Consider the following 26,989-nt stretch of genomic DNA (forward strand, 5'->3'; position numbering starts at 1 on the left):
CGCAAATTGACGATATTTGCATCATAGGAGGAATGTTTGGCCAAAGGCTAAAGACTACATCCAGCAGAGGGAGCCATTTCCGCATGTTTTGAACCCGCGCATGGGGGATGGGAGATTACACTCACAGCTCAGCTGGCAGCTGCAGGCACTCATTTAAACGGAGCTATGGTGAGCAATGTAAGTCTTTTAACTTCTCAAATTAATTTCTATGAAATTTAAGCTTGCAAAGGCATGAACTGAAGCGCGCCAGACTGAACTTGCGTTGTGAATGTATGCCGCGAATGTAATCGCGATTACCTCAGCTGTCATCACAAGAGCTCATCAGCTCATTTGTCTCACTCCTGCAGTTAGTGCTCAGTGCTGTGATACTCGTGCGGTGCCTCACTCATTTATATTGAACAGACACGTTCAGTTTTTAATTGTAGTGTCTTCTCCAACTCAGTCACAGTAATCCAGTAGGTGGCTTTGGGAATGGCCTCAGAGGGCAGCGAAGCATTCTGGGAATTGTAGTCTTTCATCCCCATGAGACAAAAATACATTTTCTGTATTTTCTCAGTCTAGGCACCAAATTCAAAAATAATTTCACATTTCTACTACATTGATGACCCAGTTTAAATACAGATTAATCTTCCCAGCGCTGAAGTACCCCTTTAACTCAAAGTCTTTCAGAGTCGTGGTCAAAGCTGATTCGAAAGACCGCCGTTCGCCAGCACTGTATTTACTAGTAGCACGTAAGCGCAACTCTGCCATCATTATGTTAAGCCCCGCCCACCGACTCTATACACGATGTGATTGGCCCGACCAGAGTTTGGAAGTGACAGCTCAGAAGTGTATTGAAAGTTGCTAGACGAAAATCCCGGCAGATTAGATTTGCTGCCGCAAGGGTGCGTCTAGATTTCTAAGGTATCTCTCAGACAGAAAACGAAACTATATAATCTAATCTAATAATCATAATCTGCTTCAAAATCAAAAATCAAAAAACTTGAAATGGCTCAGCGATTTACTGCAGAGCAAGTATTGAACACATTCAAATATTAGTGTCACTGTCACTTGATGATGGATCTGGTAAAGAAACTGTCAGGAAGAGAATATGCGTAAGATCGCGAATATAAGGCAGATGCTGAATGTACTGGCAAATGAGCTCTGATGAGGATGTGATGATGGGATAAAACATCTGCTCAAACTGAACCCTTCCAAGCTCCAAAAGGTAACGAAATATGCTTTATTTTATTCTTCTGTAACTGTTACTCTAATATCAGGAGAGTTTTATATTATCACGACAGGTCTAACATCTATCCTTGTTAGATATATATCCGGGTCGCTAAAGACCCGAATATGTAAGAATGACTGGCAAAGTCATGCATTCAAGGGTTAAAGGAAACGGATCCCTTTTTTACAATGTTACTTAAATATAATTATTTAAATTGAATTAAACCTTTAAAATTGATTACAGAATTATAAATTTAAAAAAAAACTCGCCCTACTAATGCCAACTTGCTTTCTCCTCATTTATCCCTTTATCTTTTCATTAGTCTCAATTATAGGAGCATAAGGTAGGGAGAAGTGAACGAGTGTGTCTCAGTTGGAAATATAGAGAGTGCTTAGCAAGCAGGAGATGGAGAGGCAGGTGTTTAAGATTCTGAGATCGTCTCACTGTGTACTTAAGCTAGCACAGAGCTGTACCGTACCATCCAAACCTGTGCTTTAGACTTTAGGTTTCTGGGCTAGGATGGAAAAAGGGGGAGAAATTGAGTAGAGTGCATTTTGAAGGATTACGCAGATTAAAGCATCTAAAACTGCTAAAACTGTGTGTGTGTGTGTGTGTGTGTGTGTGTGTGTGTGTGTGTGTGTGTGTGTGTGTGTGTGTGTGTGTGTGTGTGTGTGTGTGTGTGTGTGTGTGTGTGTGTCTGTGTGTGTGTGTCTGTGTGTGTGTGTTTGTGAAAGAAATAAAGAGACTTTCAAAAATAAGAGGTGATTTGATGTAAGCTGAAAAGCAAAGTCATTTTATACACAGCTTTTTACATTTTGATTAAAGATCATGATTACTTTTTTTTGTTCAATTGAGATGCACAATAAGATCAGGAAGAAGTATTAAGAAAATGGTTTTAATTTTAATTTTGTATTGACTTTGTTATCTCAACTGTTTCTCCTAGACAGAAGTGTGATAAAATGGAGAGCAAATTAAAGCTGCTGCTTAAATATTCAGAGATTTTGTTTTGTTTGCTAAAACAGACGTTAATCTCACATTGTTATATTTGCAATTTATCAAAGTCTGGAATCAAAAACAAAACAAAAAATTCTATATGAACTCACACATTTGTCATCAAATTCCTCCAAGGCCAAATGATCTGAGCTCTCATGTTTCTGATGTTCTCTTGTTTCTCTAAGGAATTCTAAAAAATGTTAAGAGAAACAAGAGACTTGATCTGATGACAAAAATAAAGATAACCTATAGGACTGGTCAATATAGGTTACAATATACAGTATATTTTGGCGACAACTACAAGCCCACTAACCACTTTGTCGGGTTGAATTTTATTGTAGTCTTCTCAAAAGGCATCCGTTCTAATCGCATTGCACATTATAACCAATTACACACAATTCTGTTGAGCTTATGAATGCAATGTCTAATAATCAGAGGCGTTCAGATAAGTCATCGTTTTGTTCAGAGCGTGCTCTCACTCACTGCAATCTGCACTCTCACCATGAACAACAAAGCAGAGATATATGTGCGATGTATGTAGGAGATTCGTTCATCATTAAAAAAAAATCGAAAATAGTTTCAACACCAGAACCATAGTGCAAATGATGTGACTGACATTAAGCTGTCATGTCGTATAGGACATTCGATATTTGCACATTTATTCTCTAAAATTACATATGACACTGGTATACATGTTTCTAACTTCAATAGCATTTGAAGAGAATGACTTACATTAAACCAACTGTAAAATGTTCATCTAGGTGTGGGGTACGATGCACACCTTTTAGAATTTTTTATAAAATAAACTGTCAAGTCACATGAAAATATAGTTATGTATTTCACTAGGCTATTGTATGGGATCATACACAAAATATGTTAGATTTAAATATAGACTTTATTCAGCATTGTCTTCTCTTCCGTGTTTGTTTTAAAACAAAGATTTGAATGGTTATGAATGAGCGTATCAATTTATAATTCGGATCGCCAATGTCACGTGATTTCAGCAGTTTAAGCTGGTAAACAGCTTATGACCCAGGACCAGTAGTGAAGAAATGATGACCGAGTCAGGATTGCAATTAATTAAAAGAAAAATTTACTTAGAATATAGTTTGCAGTTTCAAAAGCAGAAGCCAGCTTCAAGTCTCACAAGGAGTTCGTAGGCCGCGCTCCCTCTCTCACCGTCTCGTTGCCTCGCCCTATCGTACATACAATTGTCCCAACAGTTATACCATTTTCAAGGTCTTATCCACGTCATGACTGCAATGTGGACGGTTCTGATTGGCTCAGAGACAATGCACAGTCATGGTAAATTTCCACTCAAGTCAGTTAATCTGATGCCCTTTTCCATAGACGTGTCACTTGTTGACGCTTTCAACCCGGAATTAGGCCCGTAGTGACCTTCCAGATCTGGAGCAGGCGCCAGCTTGCCCAGAACAACAAGTCCACCCATCTCTTAGGGTGCCCATTATAGACAATTCTCAACACTGATCTGTAACATAGAATATTGCGCACATACACAGATACACAGTCTCTCCGAGGTTGGAGTAGATTAAGCTCCAGTTCTAACCAGTTCTTACCAAAACATACTGATAACATGTGCTTTCTTACAGTGAGAGGGACACACAATAGTAAAGGCAATATTCATCTTGAGTCTTTTGTGTTTCAGTAAAAGGAAATATAAAAGGAATAAAATATAAATATAGCTGCAAGCAGCCATTATCGGGGCCAAGCGCAAAGAAGAAGACAAGACATGCCAGCATGGCTGGAAGTCTCAAGCCAACTGCAACAATGAGCCATTAAGGACCTATTAAGTTGATTTTAGGCAAAATAGCAGTCAAATTTTAAATACAGTCAATAATAATGGTTTAATGGTTTATCACTTTCGACCAATAGGTGTCACTGTTACGAAACTGATGTGGTTTAGTCAGATTGAGATGACAATGACACATGCAAAGTTTGGTGTCAATATGTCAAAGCATTGCAGAGATACAGCCTCAAGAGTAATTTTTGCATCATGGCTCAACTCTGTTGCAGTGGTATATGAAAACTGTTTTGTCTATCAATCCGAAATCCATAACTATTTGTCAGCATGGTCTGAAGACGATACGGATCAATTTTGGTGAAAATCGGACAAACGGTCTAGGATGAGTTTGAAAAAGTAGGTTTTTAACAAATAACAAGACGGAGGACAGATAGGTTTGCAAAATATGGCACAATTGGTATCCATGTTCTCGGCATGAGCCATTGACTGTATTATGACCAGTTTCATTACAATGGGTTAATTTAATCAAAAGTTATTCGCATTTCTGTACATTTTATTACAACTTTTGACCACAAGGTGGCGCTACCCCGAAACTTTTTGAGTATCTTCAGGACATGGAGCGGAAGACACATACCGAGTTTTGTAACGATACGCTAATGCATTCTTAAATTATAGCATTAGCATTTTAAACCATAATACTGCATTGAAGTCAATGGGAATTTCATGTTTTGTTTTATTATAGCGCCACCAAGAGGCACAATCCCACCAATTTTTTTATGTGTCCTCATAGTGAGCCCATACATATGTGTGTCAAGTTTGGTGAAAATATCTCATTTTGTTTTGGAGTTATAGACATTTATATGAAAAAACACGTAAAAAAGGACTGACACCTGACTTTGATTGGATTTTACTACCCCTTACTATCAATATTTTGAGATTTGGGCATTAGCGTATAGCTATCGACCTATGTTTCCGAACTTCTGAGGCTGGTTTCGTCTCGATCGGACTAGCGGTTTCGAAGATATCAGCAAATGTTTTTTAAGCACTAAATTACAACTCTGCGCAAACCATATGCCGAAACCTGGCAAGTCTGGTATCGTTGGAGTCGGCAAGGATTCAGGAGACCAAAAAACACACTCCCATCAAAATATGTCAACCACACCCAAAGTTATAAGCGTTTGAAAAAAAAAATTCTCCACTAGGTGGCGCTGTTTCGAAACTTCTCAGGCTACTTCAGGGCATCGTGGTGATGACCCATACCAAGTTTCATAACAATCTGTTCATGCGTTCATAAAATACAGCATTTTTGCACATAATTCAAAATGGCCGACATCCAAAATGGCCGACATGGTAAAATTGGATATCAGTCGACTCGGCATGACGCCCTGAATCTAATGAGACCAATTTTATGATTTTTGGATAAACGGTTCAGAAGTTATAAGCCAAAATAGGCATTTTTCGTATCTCCGGACAGGTAGGTGGCGCTGCGCCGAAACGCTGCATGTTGCTTCAAGTCATGCTTGTGATGACATGTACCAAGGTTGGTTTGAATACGATAAAGCGTTGCGGAGATATAGCCTTTAGTGTGTTTTTGCAACCTCCACGTAAAATTTGTTTGTGCGTTTATTGAAAACGATTGGACGAATCAACTTGAATTCCATAACTTTTTGTCAACATGCTCTGAAGATGATCTGTTTCAATTTTCGTGAAAATCGGAGCAACGGCCTAGGAGGAGTTCGAAAAAGTAGGTTTTTCAGAAAATTCAAAATGGCGGGAAAATTTGCATACCGGAAAATGACATCATAGGGTGAAATCGAATCGGCTTGAGCCAAGGAATCCGATGAAAAAAGAATTTTGTTTCTAGCCCTTAGGGGTCAAAAGTTATAAGCATAAATATGAGTGAAACTTTGGACAGGTGGTGGCGCTAGAGGGATTGAGTTAGAGGCACCAAATTTGCTATAGTGACAGCTCAGACTGGCCTCTATGAGTGTGCCAAATTTCACAACTTTTTACCATACGGTTCTATGGGCTGCCAGAGACTCCTATGGCGGAAGAAGAAGAAGAAGAAGAAGAAGAAGAAGAAGAAGAAGAAGAAGCAGAATAATAATAATAGGAACACTAACGATTTCAATAGGTGCCTCCGCACCTTCGGTGCTTGGCCCCTAATAAATTAAATGAAAGACAAATCCATATTTTATCTCTGGAAGCCGGGCTAAGTGAGCAAACCCTGTTACTGCACTTCTGACATGTTAGGGGTGTGTGATGCCTCAAAAACACAAACACACGACCTTGTTGCAAGTGTTTAGTGACACATCACACATCTCTAGGCCAGACCCTCAGTCACTCCTCAGAAACCAAATATACACTTTAGAAAACAAGAAACTAAAAGCAAAATCATAACTGGAAAGAATCATTATAATAATATAGGTAATATAGGAAGATATATATTAATTAAGGTTTATATTATGAAGTTAATTAGGATAAAAATATATACAGGTATATTGACGCGGCAGTGGATTTCAGAATCCCCCCTTCAAGGGACATTAGGGTAAGTAATTATTGACAGAATTTTCATTTTTTGGGTGAATTAACCCTTTTAAGTATGAATGAGCATTTAACGATCTGGTTTGCAGAGCCAAACATGCATTGTCATTTGTTTACTTCCTTGCTACAATGTACAATTAACAATATGAATTAGTAAAGAAAAACACATCGATGGAAAATAAATACTTGCAGGTTGTGGCCCGTTTTTAAAGTTGGAACTGCTCCATCTTTCAGGACAAGCCATTGTGCGAATCCTGCATTGAACTCGCAAAGACTGTGGAAGCTTTCCTCCGTAAAATGTGTAGCACAGACAACGAGATTTGGGTAATAATTATGAGGGGCAGAGTGCAATCCGGATGAAAGTAACAGGGTTTTGTCTGCATTGCGGCAACAACACTCCAGCCTACTAACTATACCACAACAACTAAGCAATAAAAAATGTCCTCGCTCCCCTTATTTAATATTCTCAGAGGAGGGGTTTATGTAAATATTAGGGCTGGTGATGTCAGCAACCCTGGAGGAATGTCTGTAATTCTCTACCGGCTGTTTGTTGTAGTCATTAGAAATAAAAAAAATTAAAACCTTTGCTTTAAACGTTGAACGTTGTAACTTTGCAAATGTTGTTTATGCCAAAACAACAACAATAAACACTAGCTAAAGTTAGAAAAGTGAAATTGTGTTTTGCCACCCCTTTAAGAAAATCTCACACTTTACCATTAAGTCTCTTGACCTATAATTATATTTTCTCTAGGAGCCCATATGTGTGTTTGTGTGTGCGCGAATTTTCCAGGGAGGAAAATGGAGGTTGGTTGCCAGTAAGACCCAGGCACAGATATATCTGATCATCTGTCATGTTCCTGTCTGTCTCTGCTCTGTGACTGTATTAGTGCGTGTGAGGGTTTCTGGGTTACTGCGATGTAGCACACAGAGTTATTTCGATGTCCCAATCACTCCATCTCTGCCTTTGCCTCTCTCTCTCAATCTCTGGCAATGACCTCAAGGTCATTTTGACATATGCCTTCATCAGCACACACAGCCTGATAAACACCCAACATGACAGATTGAGCACGCTTTTACATTTTTGTGCTTACTTTATCCTCTATGTCTTTGAAACAATGTTCAATCCGAATATTGAATAGAGAGCAGACAGGGGATTCGAGAGTACAGCGATTTAAATAAAAGCAATATGCTGACCTCAACGATTTCCTGCCTCTGGCCTTTTCCTAGGAGCTCTCGGAATGACGTGGCATTATTGACTCGGTGCCAGGAAATGTTCGACAACATATTTTGGCAGGAGAAAGTGGAAAATAGCGAGACAGAGTATGAATAATGGGCTTAGATTATGGACGAGAGACAGAGTGTGTAGGCTCATGTCTGATGTGTTAGAGCTGGAAGACACGGCTGAGCAGCAGCAGTGCAGTGGAGACAACTTAATCACATTACATCATATCACACTGTACAGCTGCTGTCACTGCAGGACTACGGCACCATGTTAAACATCCATTTACCTCTATTTCAAGGTGTTTGGTTGTTTTTATTTTATTTTTCGGCAGTTAATAATCCCTCTTACTTGTAGAAAGAGTTCTGAGAGAGTCTTCAGCCTCATATTCTATCACTTCTGTGACAAGTGGCAAGCTCGAAAACATCAGAGACAAGACATCAGTCTTGGAATGTCTGTGAGCTTTGTGATATCTTTTCCCAGCCTCTCTCTCTCTCTCTCTCTCTCTCTCTCTCTCTCTCTCTCTCTCTCTCTCTCTCTCTCTCTCTCTCTCTCTCTCTCTCTCTCTATACTTAAATGCTTTAACTGTGCATTAATTTGCAGTGCCATGTGCATATACTGTACTGTAGTTTGGGTTTGCTACAATTTTTGGTAACACTTTAGTTTAGGGTCCAATTCTCACTGTTAACTAGTTTCTTATTAGCATACATATGGCTATAATATTGGCTGTTTATCAGTACTTTTATATTAATGCCTTATTCTGCATGACCATATTAAACATCCCAATACCTAATTTCTTTAAAAAGTGACCCCAAAATTTGAACATGAATGTAATTATATTATCCGAGTGAACTTTGCCAACAAGTTGCTCAGCTGGTGCAGTTTAACAAATCAACTGACAGATTGGTTTTAGTGAATCAACTTATGACTCACTTACTCACTTGTCATTATTTTTATTTATTTTTACGAATGACACCAAAAGAGTGAACAAATGTGCCATTCCTTACATGGGAACTCCCTCCATGATTTTGAAAAATAATCAGAGGATGCATCTAATGAAGTTGTTGCCAAACATTTAAAAACATTGACGACTGATTAATCTGAAATAGATTTGATTTAACCATGCTTAAACAGCTTCATATCTCAAAATTTCCTTACGTGTTCCTGTGCCTTTTAATATTCAATAATGCAGTTGCTCTGAGTAATAAAAGATTTTGCCATGGCCCTACAGGGCCCTAATATCTGAAAGTGTAGAAACCTAGTTGCAAGTGTTTTCCATAACTTAATTTAAATCTTTTTATAAAAGCTTTAATATTAGATGTTGAGCGTTATATAGTTTATGGTTTTCCAGCATGCATTTCACTTGCCATATGCATTTAGGGCCAGATTCCAGCTGAGGTTTCACTTCTCATGAATAATGTTTTTTTTATTTTGTTGTTTTTTTATGAATATCTGATGCATGTCCATGAAAATATAAGATGTGGAAATGTTTAGCAGTCTAATTTTTAATTGAAATTTTAGGAAACAGCTGACCCCAATAGTTTGTGTGTTGCATCTTAACATAAATGAGAATGTGCTAACAAGTGTTAAGTTCTGTACATGCCAGTAATGTGTTTGGTTTTGTTTCTCAGACCCTCTAAATGTGTACAGTCAGATAAACGTGTGTGTGTGCGCGCGTGTTTGTGTTTTTGGCAGTAGCGTTGCTTATTCAACTCTCTGTCCAACCCCTCGTCTCTTCCTGACGTCCCCACTCCTGGGTCCCTATATCTCATTCACTAAGCAGCCCACAGATCGGATTATCCTTACTGCATTTCGTTTTCAATACATCCATTTATGCATTCTCAGACCTTCCCTCTAGATTCATACAGACAACCAGACCATCTAACAACTCATTCCAGAAAGATGGCTGTCAGTTCATATAACATGTTTACCTTAACAAAGATGCTGGCAAGATTTGGATGGTAGTTCTGTGTTTGGTTGTTTCATTTCTTTGTTTTTTTCTGGGACTGCAGCAGTTGTGTTGAGCCAAACCTATTCCAACCATCCTATTGATTTTAATTCATCATTATACTCAGAATGCACATGCATCCCACATGAAAGACCCTGCTATTTAAAGGAACTCACCGACTTTTTGAGACTTTAGCTTATTCGCCGTATCCCTCAGATTTAGATAAGTCCATAGTGTGCCATAACTCTGACACACCCACTGCTAGCCTAGCTTAGCACAAAGACTGGAGGTAAATGGCTCCATCTAGCCTACTGCTCAATAAGTGACAAAATAACGGCAGCATTTTTCTATTTATTTTCTAATGTGTTTTGTAAACTAAGGCCGATGAAAAATTAAAAGTTGCGATTTTCTTGATTGATATGGCTAGGAACCATACTCTCATTTCTGCGTAATAATCCAGGAATTTAGCTGCCGTACCATGTGTGCAGCGCATGAAAGTCCCCAGCCCGCTCTCTGTGAAAGCAAGTTGTCACGTTGGTTATGTTGATGGAAGTTAGCCTATTTTCAGGAATTGCCTGCGTTGCATAATATCATTGCCACATGGATTACTTTTATAATGGATGGATGCACTTTTTTGAGTTTCAGATTTTAGGCCAATATTCACTGCCATTATAAAGCTTGGAAGAGCCAGGACATTCTTAATATAATTCAGATTGTGTATTAGTCTGAATGAAGAAATAAATTATGGGATGATTTTCATTTTTGGGTGAACTATCCCTTTAAAGAACAAGAAGCATCAGGATTTCAGTTTTATTTTGATTAAGTGTGCAGCCCTACTGCTATGAATGCTGAACTCAGAAGCCCCGGTATAAGCCTTGGTAATCTGCTCAGTGATTTCTAAATGTACAGGTTGTATAGATGCTGGGGCTACAGCTGATTGGTTTTGGGCACAAAGGAGGAGGGGGGATGTCATTGACATTTCTAGTGGCAGCGCAGAGATAAGGTCACCCTAAGTGCATTAGCACTGAGAAATTGACAATCAACTTGACGAGTTGCAAATTGTTATCCTTCTTTTACATGCGTAATGTCTGCAGCTGCAGTCACAACACTCCATCCCCACCACAGGGATGAGAAATGAGATGTGAGGAAGTTGTTGGAGTAGAAGGAGGAAATGAGAATGACTGAGAACTGGGGAGAGTGACAGAAAGGGAGAGAGAGGGAAAGGAGACAATGTGCTGGACAAAAGAGTACAAATTGTGTGCTGAACATTTAAAATAGCTGAATTTACACAAATGAATCACCCGCAGAGCTGCTGCAGTTTGATAATATGTTCACTCTAACTGTGAGTCTGTTGCTCAAATGAAAGATTGACCATTTGCAAAGGCTTTTCAGACTTGACAAGGAAAAGTATGAATGAGTTTTCAATGTTTTTTGAAAGAAATAGGCTAAGTGGGGCAGTGTGAGCTTCTTAGGTTTGCAGTATGCAGTATTTCAGTTGGTTTCTTGATTATAAATGTTTCAAGGTGAGGATTTACCTTGTAGTATTTCACAGATTGCATTTTAAACTAGATTGACAGATTCTTTGTTGTGTTTACAATTCTTCTTAGAATTGCTCCATTTATTATGTTTAGTTTATATCTTTTCCATTTTCCCCTTCCTTTTTTGTATTACTGACAAACCTTTTGCTCTCACAGATTTTATTTTAAATCTCTCATTCACAAAAAAAGGAGTCTACTTTAACTGCTAATATGCTAAACTGGCTTAAACCAGAGGCAAAGCCACGAGGGGGCCTGAGGGGGCCCTCATTTACATGTCCGCCCCCCTAGATTTCTGATTGCTTAAAAAAAAAGAATTTCATGAGTTGTATGATTAATTGTATGTGTGAGTATAACAGAGTATAACGAGTGGTTACCTGTATTCTTACAGGAAGGTAATACAGTAATCAAACGATGTTTTCAAGAAGTTTTCTGTGAGCAAACACCCGAAGCACACGTCCTGGCCTGAGCTGCCTCAGACAGTATACGAATAGCCCATTGAATTGAGTTCTCTCTATAATGTCTACTTTAGCTTCAATGGACAAATTAACACAAAATTATGTCAAAATGGCCATATAGGCAAGTATCCTTTTGAAATATAGCTGGTTATGCCTGAGTCAACTTAAACAGTTGAAAAGAAAACGTGTTTGTACCAGTATGTTGGATACGAGCAGATGCTGTATTTTTTTCTCAATGTTAATCTAACAAAAGACAGAGAAAAATCACTCACTCACTTTTTGAGCCCTGCTGAAGCAGCTCTAAATATTCACTGTGCTATTAAATTCAAAATAAAATGATACAATAATATGAACAGTGAAAGTAACAGTAGCTCCAATACATGTTAACTGCCAAACATTAGTAATACATTAAAAATTCAATGAAAATACTTGCAGCACCCTCATTTTTTGATGGGACCCGTCAAAAATTGAATTCACAAATTTAAAATTTAGATGCAAAGTGTTTTTATTGATAATACATTTATTGGGAATTAGTACTTTCTCCCTTTTTTGTTTGAAATTACCAACACTGGTGAAATTAAATAAAAGTTTTGTTTCTAGTTTTGACTCAATAAAAAGATAATCGTTTCATTACAACGACATAAAATGTATACATTTTGAATATTTTATTATCCTTTTTTTATTTATCAGCTAGTATTTATTGTAATATATTAAATATTTATATATTACATTTATTTTCCCCCTTTTAAATATTAATCTTGATATAAAAACTCTGCAGCTTGAAAAAAAAATGTCTTGATGTAAACACATTATAAAGACATGCACAGCAACAGTCCGCGATCAATTATTTCTTACATATAATTTTGTTCTCTGAGGCTATGTTTTACATCATAGATCTTACCACACTGTTAACGCACTGCTGAGAGATGTAATCGTTTTTCTTTGACTGTTCACATTTGTGTTTATACTGTAAATTACACATACCTGCATCATTGTGAACAGGCAGCTGACCTTAAAGTACCTGTGAGTGAGTATATACAGAAACAATAACATCACACTCTATACAGTGTGCATATAAAACACATCAAAACTGTTACATCTTCAAGTAACTACAAATAGAACAGCTAATCTGCTAACATGGAACGGCTGTCTGTGATAAATTCCCTTGAGTTTAGCTTGAACTAATGCATCTCGCCAAATATTAATTAAATCTGCTATCTCAGCATCTTTCCAGTGATTCTGCTTGCTCCTCCCCCGGTTTTTGAGATTTTAGCAAGGCGCTTACTGGCACTGAATGATAAAAACATGATAAAACAGTGTGATATGCATGCAGTATGTTAGCCTCTTAAGATCTGGGACCATTTTTGTGATTTCCGCCTGGATTATACCAAATATATACCAAATTGAAAAGCTAGCTTCCCATAAACACATACAGCCTAAGTTCAAAATGTTGGTGTCATGTAAGTATATGTTGTCTAAGTAGTAATAACCTACTAAATAAAACCTTAAAATACTTTCTTTTTTTTTTTTTTTTTTATAAATTCAGTTTTGAAATTGTGTAACTCAGGACCTGTATGCTTTAGCACCCTGCAGACAGTTAGGGCGTTTGGACTAAATTCCAGAAAATAGTGGACAAAAGAAGTTTGCCTGTGTCATGTTGTATGCAACTCAGCTCAGACAACATATACTTACATGTTTATCACTTTTAGCAGTGTTTTATGTAACTTCAAAGGGTTTCCTGTAAAATGACACCAACATTTTGAACCTAGACCACTGAATGTGTGTATGGGAGGCTTTTCAATTTGGGTAGGCCAAATCCAGGCGGAAATGGTACCAGGGTAATTTAGTGTAAATACATTACTTTGTGTAAAACGAATGCCAAATACCTAATACCCAAATACCAAGTAGGATGCATATCTCCTGAAAGTAGAGAATCTAAGCTTTCAAATGTTACCACATATGAGGTCAGAGCTCCTCCACAGACATTTAAAATTGAAAGTATATACATGATGATGTCATTCTGTAATGGGTCCACGGTTTCTGTGGTTTACAGAATGTGTGATTTTAGATCTTACTGCATCAGATATGTTTAGCTTTAAGGATCACATCTAGAGGCATGTCACATGAAGGGAAAAATCCAATTTGGGTCACTTCCAGCATGTTGCCTGAACATTGAGTATTTAATTCAGGCATTTCAAGGTCAAAGTGGTCTGTTTTTTTTCTTCTGTTTTTTTTCTGTTAGCTCTCCCTCCCCCACCATCTCAATCTGACCTCTGACTCTTGCTAATTAACTGATACAGCTTGACTTATCGGATAGTGTGACTTGAATACTAAAAGTAAACACTGAGATTTTCTGGAAAATGTTGTAGCTATCTGCACTTTCCTTATCTTATCCATTTCCCTTCCTCTTTTTTTTTTGTATTACTGACCATCCTTTTGCTCTCTGGGGTATTGTATTTTAAATCTCCCATTCGCAATTGTTTTTCTGCCTTAACTTCTAATAAGCTAAGCCTGAACAGATTGATTTTAAATTGGGATCCAAATCTTTTTTATTAAAAATAATTGATTTGGGAACTAAATCTCTCTCTCTCTCTCTCTCTCTCTCTCTCTCTCTCTCTCTCTCTCTCTCTCTCTCTCTCTCTCTCTCTCTCTCTCTCTCTCTCTCTCTCTCTCTCTCTCTCTCTCTCTCTCTCTCTCTCTCTCTCTGCTTCCGGCGTGAGTGTTGGGTGCGAGTGGAGTGGACGGGTGTGAGCGTGGGTGGATTTTCTCGAGTGAATAACTTTCTTTTTCTCTTTTTTTCTCTCTTTTTCGGTTGGTGTTTTTTTTTTTTTTTTTTTTTTTTTTTTTTTTTTTTCATTTTTATTCTTATTGGTTTTTGGGTGTGCCTTTGGGGCCTCGTGCTACCTGGTTAAACCGGGAAACATGACGGCCCAAAGTGCGCAGGGTTTGGGTTCACTCACAGCGGCGCCATGCGGTTAAAGTGGCGTCCGCTGCAGGTGTTGAGGAATGTTGCATGGCGGTCGGCGTGGTTGTAGGGCATGAATGTATTGTTTCTGCCTCAAGAATGAACAGTGCCATGGTTATTTTCCTTAACAGTATTGAAAAAGCGAACGAATTAGTTGAGCAGGGAATCGTGATCAGCGATGAGTTTGTCACAGTGCTCCCCCTCGTATTACCATCAAAAAGAGTAACTTTATCCAACGTACCCCCTTTTCTTAGTGATGAAATATTGACTCAGGCGTTGTCTCGTTACGGAAAACTGGTATCCCCAATTAAAAAGATTGCGATCAGTAGTGAATCTCCTCTTTTGAAACACGTTGTTTCTTTTAGGCGTTTCGCATATATGGTAGTTAAAGATGATGCCGAGTTAGAATTGTCACTTAATTTTCGGGTTGAAGGTTTTGATTACGTGATATTTGTTACAACCGCGAAAGCAAAGTGTTTCGGTTGCGGCAAATCAGGACATGTAATTCGGAATTGTCCGGATAAATCGGAAACCGATGCTAATAAAGAAAACTCCGTTAACGGAATGAGTGAAGCAACCGAGGCTGTTTTGCTGAACGATGAGGCGCCGGGGGTGAGCCGGGCCGAGTCGGAGTCGGTGGTCACGGGGAAGGAACTCCACGGTGAGAGGGTGGATGCTGCTGGCTTCGCTGAGGCTGGTTCAACCTCGACGCATCAAGAACGTTCAGGTATGATACGCGATGAAACAACTGTTTGCGATGATGGAAAAGTGAATGGGGTACAGTTTTCTGGGAACGCAGAAGGTAAAAAATCATCTGGTGTTGCAGGGAACATGACTTTGCCGCTGTTGATGAGTATAGGAGATGTGGATTGTGTTGATACAGAGATGGAAAACAAAATGTTCAAAGTACCCAAAAAAAGAAAAAAGCCTGGTCAATTGCAGGATGAAATTGTTTGTAAAAAAATGGATGTACAAGTTAGTGAGGACCAGGAGACTGAAAGTGATAGTGAGCTGTCTGACTCCAGTGTAGTGCTTTCTCAAAGAGATTTTTCTGGTCGAAGCTATGATAGTGAGGACATAAAGATGTTTCTTAGGGCAACAAAAAACAAAAGAGGTGTTTGTGTTCAAGAATATTTCCCTGACATCAAGCAGTTTGTTGACAAAACGAGAAGCCTAATGGCAGAAGGGGGTTTTAATAATCGGGAAGTGTACCGTTTGAAGAAGATCGTGAGGAATTTAGACAAGGATTTGTGTAATGATGTTTAGGAAATTAAGAGACACCATTTTTAGTGATTTGTTGTGTGTTGGAGGGCTCTTTTTCTTTACTTTTGTCATGAGTGAAGTACGCCTGGCTACCTTGAATGTGAATGGTGCCAGAGACGTTAGGAAAAGAGCCATGTTGAATGAAGTGATAAAACAGAAGAAATTAGATGTTATTTTATTACAAGAAACACATAGTGATTGTAAAAATGCTGCTGATTGGGCGAGGGAGTTTGAGGGTATTTCTGTATTGAGCCATCTTACTTCAATAAGTGCTGGAGTGGCTGTTTTGTTTGCAAAAAGTTTTAGTCCTATTTCATATGATGTTGAAGAAATTATTAAAGGCAGACTTTTAAAAGTAAGAGCTTTTTTTGAAAATAATGTGTTTGTATTTATTTGTGTTTATGCTCCAACTGCTGTAGTGGAAAGGATGGTTTTTTTAGACACATTATGTTCTATCCTGCAAAACTGTTCTTCTGAAGAATATTTATTTTTGGGGGGTGATTTTAATTGTACTGAACACATACTGGATAGAAACCACATTGAACCTCATTTGCCTTCACAAAAGCGGCTCATCCAAATAATAAAGAAGTATGACCTATCTGATATCTGGAGGCAATTAAATGGAACTCAGAGACAATACACATGGGCTCACACAAGAGACAATGTAATGTCGTTTGCTAGATTGGATAGGTTTTATGGGTTTAAGCATCATCTTAATATTTTTAATAAATGTTCAATTATTCCTATAGTGTTTTCAGATCATGGAATGGTGCAATGCTGTTTCATTTTAAATTCCTTCAAACCTAAAAGTGCTTACTGGCATTTTAATAGCTCTTTGTTGAGTGACAAGTTTTTTAGGGGTTCTTTTAAGTTTTTTTTGGGAGGAATACAGAAATACAAAGCATGAATTTCAATCAGTACAACAGTGGTGGGACTTTGGCAAGGTTCAGATTAGGCAGTTCTGTCAGCAGTACACTCACAATGTTACTGGAGAGATAAGAAGATCTTTGGAGAATTTAGAGACTGAAATAAATGAATGTCAACAGTTAGCGGAATCCACTGGAGATAATCAATATTTAGAAATTGGATTAAGGAAAAAGGCTCGGTTAGATGATCTGCTGGGGTATAGAATACAAGGGGCGCTGGTCCGGTCAAGATTTCAGAGTATAGCACAAATGGATGCGCCGTCCAAATACTTTTTCAGCCTTGAAAAAAAGAATGGGCAAAGACGTTTAATTCAAGCTTTGCGTTCTGAGAATGGTGGGTTGTTAGTAGAACCAGTTGATATTCGAAGGAGAGCAGTTGTTTTTTATCAGAATCTATATAGAAGTGAGTCTGAGTCAGGGAGCAATGAAGGAGATGCCTTTTTAACTCACTTACCCCAGATGTCTGAAGAGGGTAATGCAGCCCTTTCAGGTGCGCTGAGCTTGGAGGAGCTGCATAAGGCCCTGCAAGGCATGGAGTCTGGGAGGGCTCCAGGACTGGATGGTCTCCCAGTTGATTTTTATAAATCATTCTGGACGGAGCTAGGAGTGGATATACTACAGGTACTGAATGACAGCTTGTCTGAAGGTATGATGCCATTGAGTTGTCGCAGAGCGATAATCACCCTCATACCGAAAAAAGGGGATCTCACTGAGATAAAGAGCTGGCGCCCCGTCTCACTTCTGTGTAGCGATTACAAACTGCTTTCAAAGGCATTAGCTAACAGACTGGCTGGAGTGTTGGACGAGGTAATCCATCCGGACCAGACGTATTGTATTCGTGGCAGATCAATGTTTGATAACATTTCACTAATTCGTGATGTGTTAGAAGTTTCAAAATTGTTAAAGTTAGATGTCGGATTAATTTCTTTGGATCAAGAAAAAGCATTTGACCGAGTCGAACATTCATATTTGTGGGGGACTTTAAGAGCTTTTGGTTTTAGTCAAGATTTTATAGACAAGATCAAGGTACTCTATAGTAAAGTTGAGAGTGTACTGAAGATAAATGGCGGCTTATGCGCTCCGTTTCAGGTTCAAAGGGGTATAAGACAAGGATGCTCCTTATCTGGGATGCTATATTCTTTGGCCATTGAACCATTGTTGCAACAAATAAGACAAAAGGTGTGTGGCTTATGTTTACCCAATTGTAAAAATAACATTGTTTTGTCAGCTTACGCTGATGATGTGATGGTTTTAATCAGTGGACAAAATGATGTACAAACTTTACTTAAATTAATTAGAGAGTTTATGTTATTATCCTCTGCTAAAGTCAATTGGTCAAAATGTGAGACATTGTTGGTTGGTCAGTGGTTTGATGGAAAACCAAACCTTCCTGATGGGGTTGTTTGGGGTAAAACAGGGATTAAATATTTAGGTGTTTTTTTGGGTGATGATGTAACTCAACAGAAAAATTGGGAAGGGGTGTGTGAAAAAATTAAGGGGCGTTTGGAAAAATGGAAATGGTTGATTCCAAATATGTCTTATAGAGGACGTGCTCTCGTTGTCAACAATCTGGCTGCCTCCTCTCTGTGGCACAGGCTGGCTTGTGTGGATCCTCCAAAGCAACTTCTAGCAAAAATTCAAGCTGTCCTTGTGGACTTTTTCTGGGACAAATTACATTGGGTACAACAGAGTGTTTTATACCTGCCTAAGGAAGAAGGAGGACAAGGACTTATGAACTTACAATGCAGAACCGCTGCTTTTCGGTTACAGTTTCTACAGAGGTTTTTTGACGGTGCGTCTGATGTGAGCTGGAGGGCCGTTGCCTGTGCCATATTGCAAAACTTTGGGGGGTTTGGGTTGGACAAACATCTTTTTTTGATGAACCCTTTAAAAATGGACTTTTCAAAGATGCCATACTTTTATAAAAACCTTTTTAAAGTGTGGAGTTTGTTTCATGTGCAAAAGACTGAAAAATCATACTCTCTTCACTGGCTGTTAGAGGAACCTTTGATTTTTGGAGCACGTTTGGATATAACGAACAATTGTAACTTACATGGGTTCAGTTCTGTTCTTCAAAAATCCAGGGTGGTTACTTTAGGACAGATTTTGACCTTGGCTGGCTCAAATCTGGAGAATGCAGAGATGGCATCCCAACATTTGGGTATTAGATCTGTTCGTCTTGTTTCTTTGTTTTTGTTTAAGCTGAGATTAGCTCTTACAGCTGAAGAGAACCAAATGTTAAAAGAGTACAACTGTGGGACATACACCCCCAATGCTCAGGATCTTTTTCCCTGTCTAGAATTTTCGCCTAATCTTGATGGGTGTACAGGTTTTTTTTTAAAGAAGTGGCAATCTTTGTGGTTGGATCTATTGTCAACTAAGGGAAATTTGTTGTATAGAGCTTGTGTTATGGCTTTTAATAAGACATATTTTGAAAAAAAGGTTGATACACCATGGCGATCTTTTTTGGGGCTAAATGATAATGTAAAACCTGAATGGAGATCTTTATATAAGCCGCCATTATCAAAGAGGGCAGGGGACTTACAGTGGAGAATACTTCACGGTATCATTGCTGTAAACTCTTTTATCTCTGTTTTAAATCCAGAAGTTAGTCCTGAATGTCCCTTTTGCTTTCAAAGGGAAACAGTTTTTCATGCTTTTATGCAATGTCCTAGATTAGAGCAATTATTTATATTTTTAAAGGATATTTTCAACTGTTGTAAAGAGTCTTTTTCTGAAAACATGTTTATTCTGGGTTTTAAGTATAGTCGCAATAAGAGGTATGTCTGTCAATTGTTGAATTTTGTTTTGGGACAAGCAAAGCTGGCAATATATACCAGTAGAAAAAAGAAAATAGAGCAAAAGCCTTGCCAAAGCATCACTGAGGTTTTTTCAATGTTGGTTAAATCAAGAGTGGTGATTGATTTTAAATTTTATAAAACAATGGATGACTTGTCTACGTTTAAGATGATTTGGTGTTGTAATGGAGCATTGTGTGTTGTTTTTGAAGAGGAGTTAGTTTTTTCTTTGTAAGCCTGTTTTTTTGTGAGGCTTGACTGTTATTGTGTATTTTATTTTATTATTTTTATTTTTATTTTATTCTTATTATTTTTATTTTAATTTTGTTGTAATAGCTGTGTGAATTATTGTGATTAAAGTTTTTTCAAAATTCAAAATTCAATTCTCTCTCTCTCTCTCTCTCTCTCTCTCTCTCTCTCTCTCTCTCTCTCTCTCTCTCTCTCTCTCTCTCTCTCTCTCTCTCTCTCTCTCTCTCTCTCTCTCCATAGGGTGTGTGCTCCCAGAAATGCCAACACATGTTCATCATAGAGACGGTGTGTGTGGGTTGGTTCTCCTTGGAGTTTTTGCTACGGTTCGTGCAGGCACGCAGCAAGCTGGAGTTCCTCCGTGGACCTCTGAACATCATCGACGTTATGGCCATCCTGCCCTACTACGTGTCTCTGGTCGTGGGAGAAACCCCCACTGATGAAAATGAGCGACCCTCTGGAGGTAAGGGCTACTTGGACAAGCTCGGGTTGGTACTGAGGATCCTACGTGCCCTTCGGATCCTGTACGTAATGCGGCTGGCCCGCCACTCTCTGGGCTTGCAGACGCTGGGGCTGACAGTGCGGCGGAGCATGCGTGAGTTTGGCCTACTGCTGCTCTTTCTCTGCGTAGCCGTGACGCTCTTTTCTCCACTGGTGCACCTGGCGGAGAGCGAGCTTACCGGAGTACAGGATTTCAGCAGCATTCCCGCCTCTTACTGGTGGGCAATAATCTCTATGACTACAGTGGGTTATGGGGACATGGTGCCCAGGAGCATCCCCGGTCAGGTGGTGGCACTTAGCAGCATTCTGAGCGGGATCCTAATAATGGCCTTCCCAGCCACTTCCATCTTCCACATGTTTTCCCGCTCCTACCAGGAGTTGAAACAGGAGCACGACAGGCTCTTTAAGGAGGAGTGCGCGGCAGCCGCGGCTGCTACCGCAGGAGCCGAGGACGAGCAGGATGGAGGATGGGTGAACTTTCCTCCTCCTAGACTAGTTCTTACTCCAGACACAGAGACACCAGGCTCTGTTGAAGACCTTTCCCTACTCGGGAATGGCGGAGAGACTTCCGGGAATAACAAGCACCCGTTACCAGCAGGAGCCTTTTAAGTGATGTACAACCATTGTACTCTTCACTAGATCAAACATGTTCTTCCATGCCCTCAAACTGGACACTTTTGCAATGAACAGGGTGAACTGAAGAATTAAAGGGCCTTGAAGTTACAGAATTTTGTCTTCCATCAGCCACAAGCTGACTTTATCTTATTGAAGTACTATTTCCTTCATATTTACACTGTGGACTTATTCCAGATTTAGCACTCCATGAAAACACATGCAATAGAAATAAAAATTAAGCTACATAGTTTACCTTTGGAGCCTTTTTCCACGCCATTAGACATAAAGCTGAGGAATTTACGTTCCTTAAATTAATTATAGGTCGTTTTTTAACAAATCCAAAGATGTGCTTTTTGGTTGACTGTTTTAAATGCAAGAATTGCTCTTCCAGAAAATGTGCATAATGCATATACTTTTCTTAATATGATAAAACATGCAATGGCTCTTGAACAGCTCCAAATAAAACAACAGTAATCTCGGAGTCTTGTCCTGTTTTTAAGGGTTCATAGAAGGATTTTCTAATCCTCTTCTTTGAAACACTCAGTCATTAAACACAGTCACCCTGTTCTATTCTCTTCTTTTTACAAAGCAGTACATATGTGCCCCTGCCATCTGCCAGCTCTGACATGCAGCAGTTACGGAGTTATAAATCGTACAGTTTTTTGCTAGAGCTCTGGTTCACCATTACGTGATCTCAGTGAGGTCAACTCCATCTCTGTGGTCTTCACCTCTTCTTACCGATTTATCCCTAAGAGAGTCTGATGCCCCCAGGTGAAAATCTTCTTTGTAAGGTCACTAAATTGTCCCACTGCCCAATGCTTGCAGGGTAGATGGAGGGGAGGGGGAATTAAACATGCAATAAATTCTCAGAGATAATAAAAAAGAGATAATAAAAAAGTTGCTTTGTCAACAAATCACATATTTGCACTTATAATCCAATTAAGCATTCACGTTGCATCAGATGCTCCATAAACAATGTTGCTACTGCGCCAAAAGTCCCAGAAGGCTGAGTCATGAATCGGAAAGGGTACAGAGGAGACAAAAAGGCTTTGATGAACCAATCAAATTACATATGTAGCTTTTCTCAGGATTAACCAGCTGGTTGAATCATTAAATGGACATCAGCTTGTTTTAATGTAAAGGTTAAACCTGTTTATCACTTGTTTTTCTTACATGATTGACCCAAGCAGAGCCAGGATCAGGTCTTAGTCCACTCTCAAGTTACGTAGTAAGTACACTATCCAGATAATCAACCATTTCTGTCAAAAATCACTATATGTGACCCTGGACCACACAACAAATAATCGTTTTTTTCTTTTATGCCAAAAATCATTAGGATATTAAGTAAAGATCATGTTCCATAAAGATATTTTGTACATATATCATTTTTTTATTATTATTATTATTTGTATTAGTAATATGCATTGCTAAAGAGTACATTTAAACAACTTTAAAGGCAATTTTCTCAGTATTTACATTTTTTGCACCCTCAGAATTCAGATTTTCAAATAGTTTTATCTTTGCCAAATATTTTGGATAGTTTTGTGGTCCAGGGTCACATATCACTTACTAGAAATATCATCATATGTTCTTCAATCTCACAAGTTGTCAGAAAAGAGGGATAAGAATATATTTCACAATGGTACTGTACTTCTAACGAGCTTCAGTGAAGCCCAACAAAGCCAACAAATGATACCATGGCATTCTCCACAGCATGTTTTTGATAAATGTCAGCAAAAAACAAGTGGTAATGCACGACTGAAATTGTTGCCGGTCACTGAGTCATCAGCATCCTAATGTCTATTGCTTAAAATTGTGTTCACGTTATACTGATCTTAAACTGTTATGAAACAACTTGGAAGAGAAAACTATTTTCTTAACCATTTTGATGGAACATTCTATTGCAGTAACAATTTATATGAACTTAATAACCATCTGCACCATTTAACAGCATTAGATGGGGGAAGCTTCATGAGATGTGCCATCAGCTTAGCTATAAAGATGCTTTTAGCCGCAGTGCTTATTGAGAAATCTTGTTGAAGGATGGCTTGAATGATGTATCATATGGCATTATTTATCAAGGAAGGCCATATCTAGATGGCAAGTGTCTTCTCTTGGCCCCAGTGATTGATGTAGAAACATCAAGAAGGGTTTAAGAGGCCATCCATCAGATATACTTGATGGTAAGATTGATTCTTATTCAATGGATAAGTTGCTGTTTAGATTTCAAAATGTGGTAGCACTAAACCCATTTACCTTTCAATTTAAGCAATAGGTCAATGATGCATGTCTATGAGTGTGTTTAGACATTTCACAGCATTACAGCACTTTTCTGTGCTTATGCAGTTTTAATAAAAGCCACTTGAAATCCATACTGAAATATAACACACAAACTGCTGAAGGACTACAATGATCAATAAAGTTTATATATATATATATATATATATATATATATATATATATATATATATATATATATATATATATATATATATATATATATATATATATATACACAATATCATTAGGTCATAAATGTGGGTTTCTGATGTCAGACATTTAAAGTTTTTTGAACAAGACGTTTTTGCGACGTATAGTGTCATTAGATGGCCTTTTGAACTGTTTTCAGTTCTTGAAGTTACAATATGTTTACATGCTATTTTCAAAGCATCAAGGGAACTTGTATTCCTTATTACATCCTTTTAACTATTCATGTATGGTGCTGTCTGGATGCTTCTATTAGCATATCTGTTGACATCATATTAAATTTCAGGCTTAAATGTGACTTTGTATCACTTCATTTAGCTTTATCACTGCATTTAGCTGCCTGCTGGCAGAGATGCTAGAAGTGAACAGATGTCTGAGTTCTCTGTTCAGTTCTTTTTCTATCTGATATTTCAGTGAGGTTATAATTGGACATTGGCTTGTCAGTCAGTCTGTCTGACTTGTTTGTTTGTAAATGGATTTGATCTTATGAACTTTGGCTGACATTATAGTGATCTAGGTATACAGGAGCTATGGAATTACCCAGGATGCACTATCTAATCTTATTTTAAGCAGGACACCGGTTTCAGCATGAACACTGCTTTTTTAAATACACAGTTGGTAGTTTAGATTAAAGAAAGGGTCGCTGGTCATGTAACTAATCTTAGCCTCATTGACCTCAAATAGCTCTTTTTGCTTTCGCTGTGGACAGACAAATTGCTGGACGTAATGCATCGCTTCTGGCTACAATGCGGTGTCATTTTTTCCCTTCTATCTGTCATGATGGTAAGAGCTTCAATGGGGCAGTGAGCTTCCCATTAATCTTAGCTGACAGCTTGACCGTAGATGTACCGCAGTGTGGCGATGAAATTCTGGAAAGGGTCTCGCTTGGAAAGTTAAAGCATTCCTCTTGTCTGTATTACAGAGGCATCATCATTGCAGTATAGTTCCAGTCTAGGTGGATGTTTCACTGAGCATCAGAGACCTCTGTCTTTGACAGACAGCTGTGATTGATTCCTAGTGTTTCTATAAAGGCAAAGTTTGAAAAATAAATCAAAGACTCTAGGAGGAGGCGTTTTCAGCATTTTTTTTTTCCTAGGCTTACTTCACAGTAAGTAACCATGTATTATTTATGCGCCACACAAACCTGAGTGAAAAGAGCAGGAAGTGCATTTCGAGCACTCATTCATATGCAGAATAAGTCAAGCTCATTTAAATAGTGCTATGATGTGCTATCAACCGGCAAACTCCCCCAGTTTTAGTTGAAGCCAATAGGGAAGTAACTTAAACTGCAATTCATCGACTGGCCACTAGGGACAGGCTCAAGAAGGGAGCAGAATCTCATTGAGCCCCATGTTAAAGGGGGGGTGAAACACTCAGTTTCAGTCAATCTCATGTCAATCTTGAGTACCTATAGAGTAGTATTGCATCCTTCATATCTCCGAAAAGTCTTTAGTTTTATCATATTTATAAAAGAAATATGGGCTGTACCGAGTCCTTCCGGAAAAAACCGAGCGCCTGGAGGCGCATCGTGTGGGCGGAGCTAAAGAATGATGAGCGCGCAAAGCGGTGACGTCCTCAAGCGTGGAGAAACCCATCTATCTCAGCTAATACAGATAATGATCCACAATCAAATCTGAGGCTGAAATAAATTGAACAGGAGAAACGGCAACATCAGGATGTCCGTCTCTGTGGTATGTACTGTATTTAGGGGCCTTTGTGTGCAGTTTATGAGGACATGATTCGGTTTATGGACTATTGTATGTGACTAGACCTTAGAGGTAGCAAGCAAAACGGTTTTGCACGTCAGAGTCAGACTAGTGTAACGTTATACAGAACAACAATGGAGTAACCGTTAGCGCATTTGAATGACGAAGCACGCGATCGTATCGTTTACTGATGTTTACTCATGCCACGGTAGCCAATAGCAGAGACATTTGAAGTTGATTTACTCACCGGCATCTTCCAAAGCAGGACCGCTCTGTCAAAAACACACTTCTTTGGTATGATTTGGTGAAGTCCTGTGACAGCAGTGACCGTGGAAATCCACTTTGCGACGCGACTGAAGCGATGCCTTGAAGCTTCCCGTCATTTCTGCGTTCAAATCGGTTCAAATGCAGCGCTGCCTTCCCGGAATGCTGTGCTGAAGTGCTGAAGTCGCTCGACGTCACCCATAGAAATAAAGGGAAGCGCGGCGCGACATGTGTTCACGGACGACTGGATCTGCAGCTGAGAGACTGTTTACAGCGTGCATTTCCTCTCTCTCCCTCTAGTGACGCGCGCGCACCCTTCCGGGAGAAGAGCCTGTACAGCCCATACAAGGACCTTCCGCTCTATTTAACGTCAAATAGACCCATACTCGAAAAAAACTCGCCGAAACTTGTGAGAAACCGGAAGGAGTATTTTTAACACAGAAATACTCCATCAAACGTCCAACATTAGTTTTTGAAACTTTGTCTATGTTTAGGATGGGAATCCAAGTCTTTAAAGGTGTAAAAAGCTCAGTATGCATGAAACAGCATTTCACCCCGCCTTTAAAATACCCAACTTTACAGCAGAAAAAAAGAAAGAGATACAAAAAGCTTGGTACAAATAGTGTTTTGGGTCTATACGGCTTATTTTGACCTTCATGACCACTGTGAGGTGGTGTATTTTTTTTTTTTACTCATTCGTTTACATGATATAAAGCCTTAAACTTCTGCATAATTAAGGGTGTGGTTACTTTGATTGATAGGTGGATAGCCATTTATCCGCTGTCTGTTATTTCTCGCGTCACCTCAACTCCGCCCATGTCCCGCCTCTTCGCCCATTTTCTGTTATCTGGGCGTGATGATGCGTTGCCAAGATGGCAACGGCCACTTCGTCTCTACTTTAAGCTTCAAAACTGCACTTCAGAATCCTATGGGTGATGTCACGGACACTACGTCTATATTTTTTTTACAGTGTATGTGTACTATCGGTTAATAAACTCGATATAGGCTTATAATATAAGCATCTTAATCCGCATACATTCACGCAAAGCAATATAAGCTATATAGAAAATCTCAACTGCAAAATGTATCTATATTATCACCTAGCACTTTAAATAAATTTGGATGTGTCCAACTTTATCTGAATACATACAGCAGACTCATGTAAGGCGATATATAATGACATATATTAAATGGTTGATTGCTTGTATCCTTGCAAAATGTGAATTATACTATCGCCCAACTCTAATCTGCTAAATGCGAACATAAGGCATGAAGATATTACAAACATTAGCATCATGATTTGCTTTGAATAAATGTGCATTGTGAAAAGCACTATAATAAATTTGACTTGACATGACCTGTACATGAATGGTAACTTTTGCACTGTACACAAATAAATTGACTATCTGCAAAGTAGTGTTTATATTTTCTATTTATATAGAGGCTGGTAATGCTTTGTGCATTTCTTTCTTATTTAGGTTTCTCACTCTTTTAAGCAGGTGTTTGAGCATAATGGCTGTCGACAAATGATCCACTTGTGCAGCGAGTG

The 26,989-nt window shown here is 38.7% G+C and overlaps 1 protein-coding gene across 1 annotated transcript in view; it reads left to right on the forward strand.

Moving 5' to 3' along the window:
- The window catches only part of kcng4a (potassium voltage-gated channel, subfamily G, member 4a), a 41,304-nt gene extending 19,840 nt beyond the window's left edge, over positions 1 to 21,464 (forward strand). Inside the window, exon 3 of the mRNA XM_067420260.1 lies at positions 20,111 to 21,464. Coding sequence (XP_067276361.1) covers positions 20,111 to 20,977 — 867 coding nt within the window. The 3' untranslated portion in view covers positions 20,978 to 21,464. The remainder of the gene's footprint in view (positions 1 to 20,110) is intronic.
- The last annotated feature ends 5,525 nt before the right edge of the window (positions 21,465 to 26,989 follow it).

Source organism: Pseudorasbora parva, chromosome 16 (assembly GCF_024679245.1).
Source record: "Pseudorasbora parva isolate DD20220531a chromosome 16, ASM2467924v1, whole genome shotgun sequence".
Taxonomy (NCBI): domain Eukaryota; kingdom Metazoa; phylum Chordata; class Actinopteri; order Cypriniformes; family Gobionidae; genus Pseudorasbora; species Pseudorasbora parva.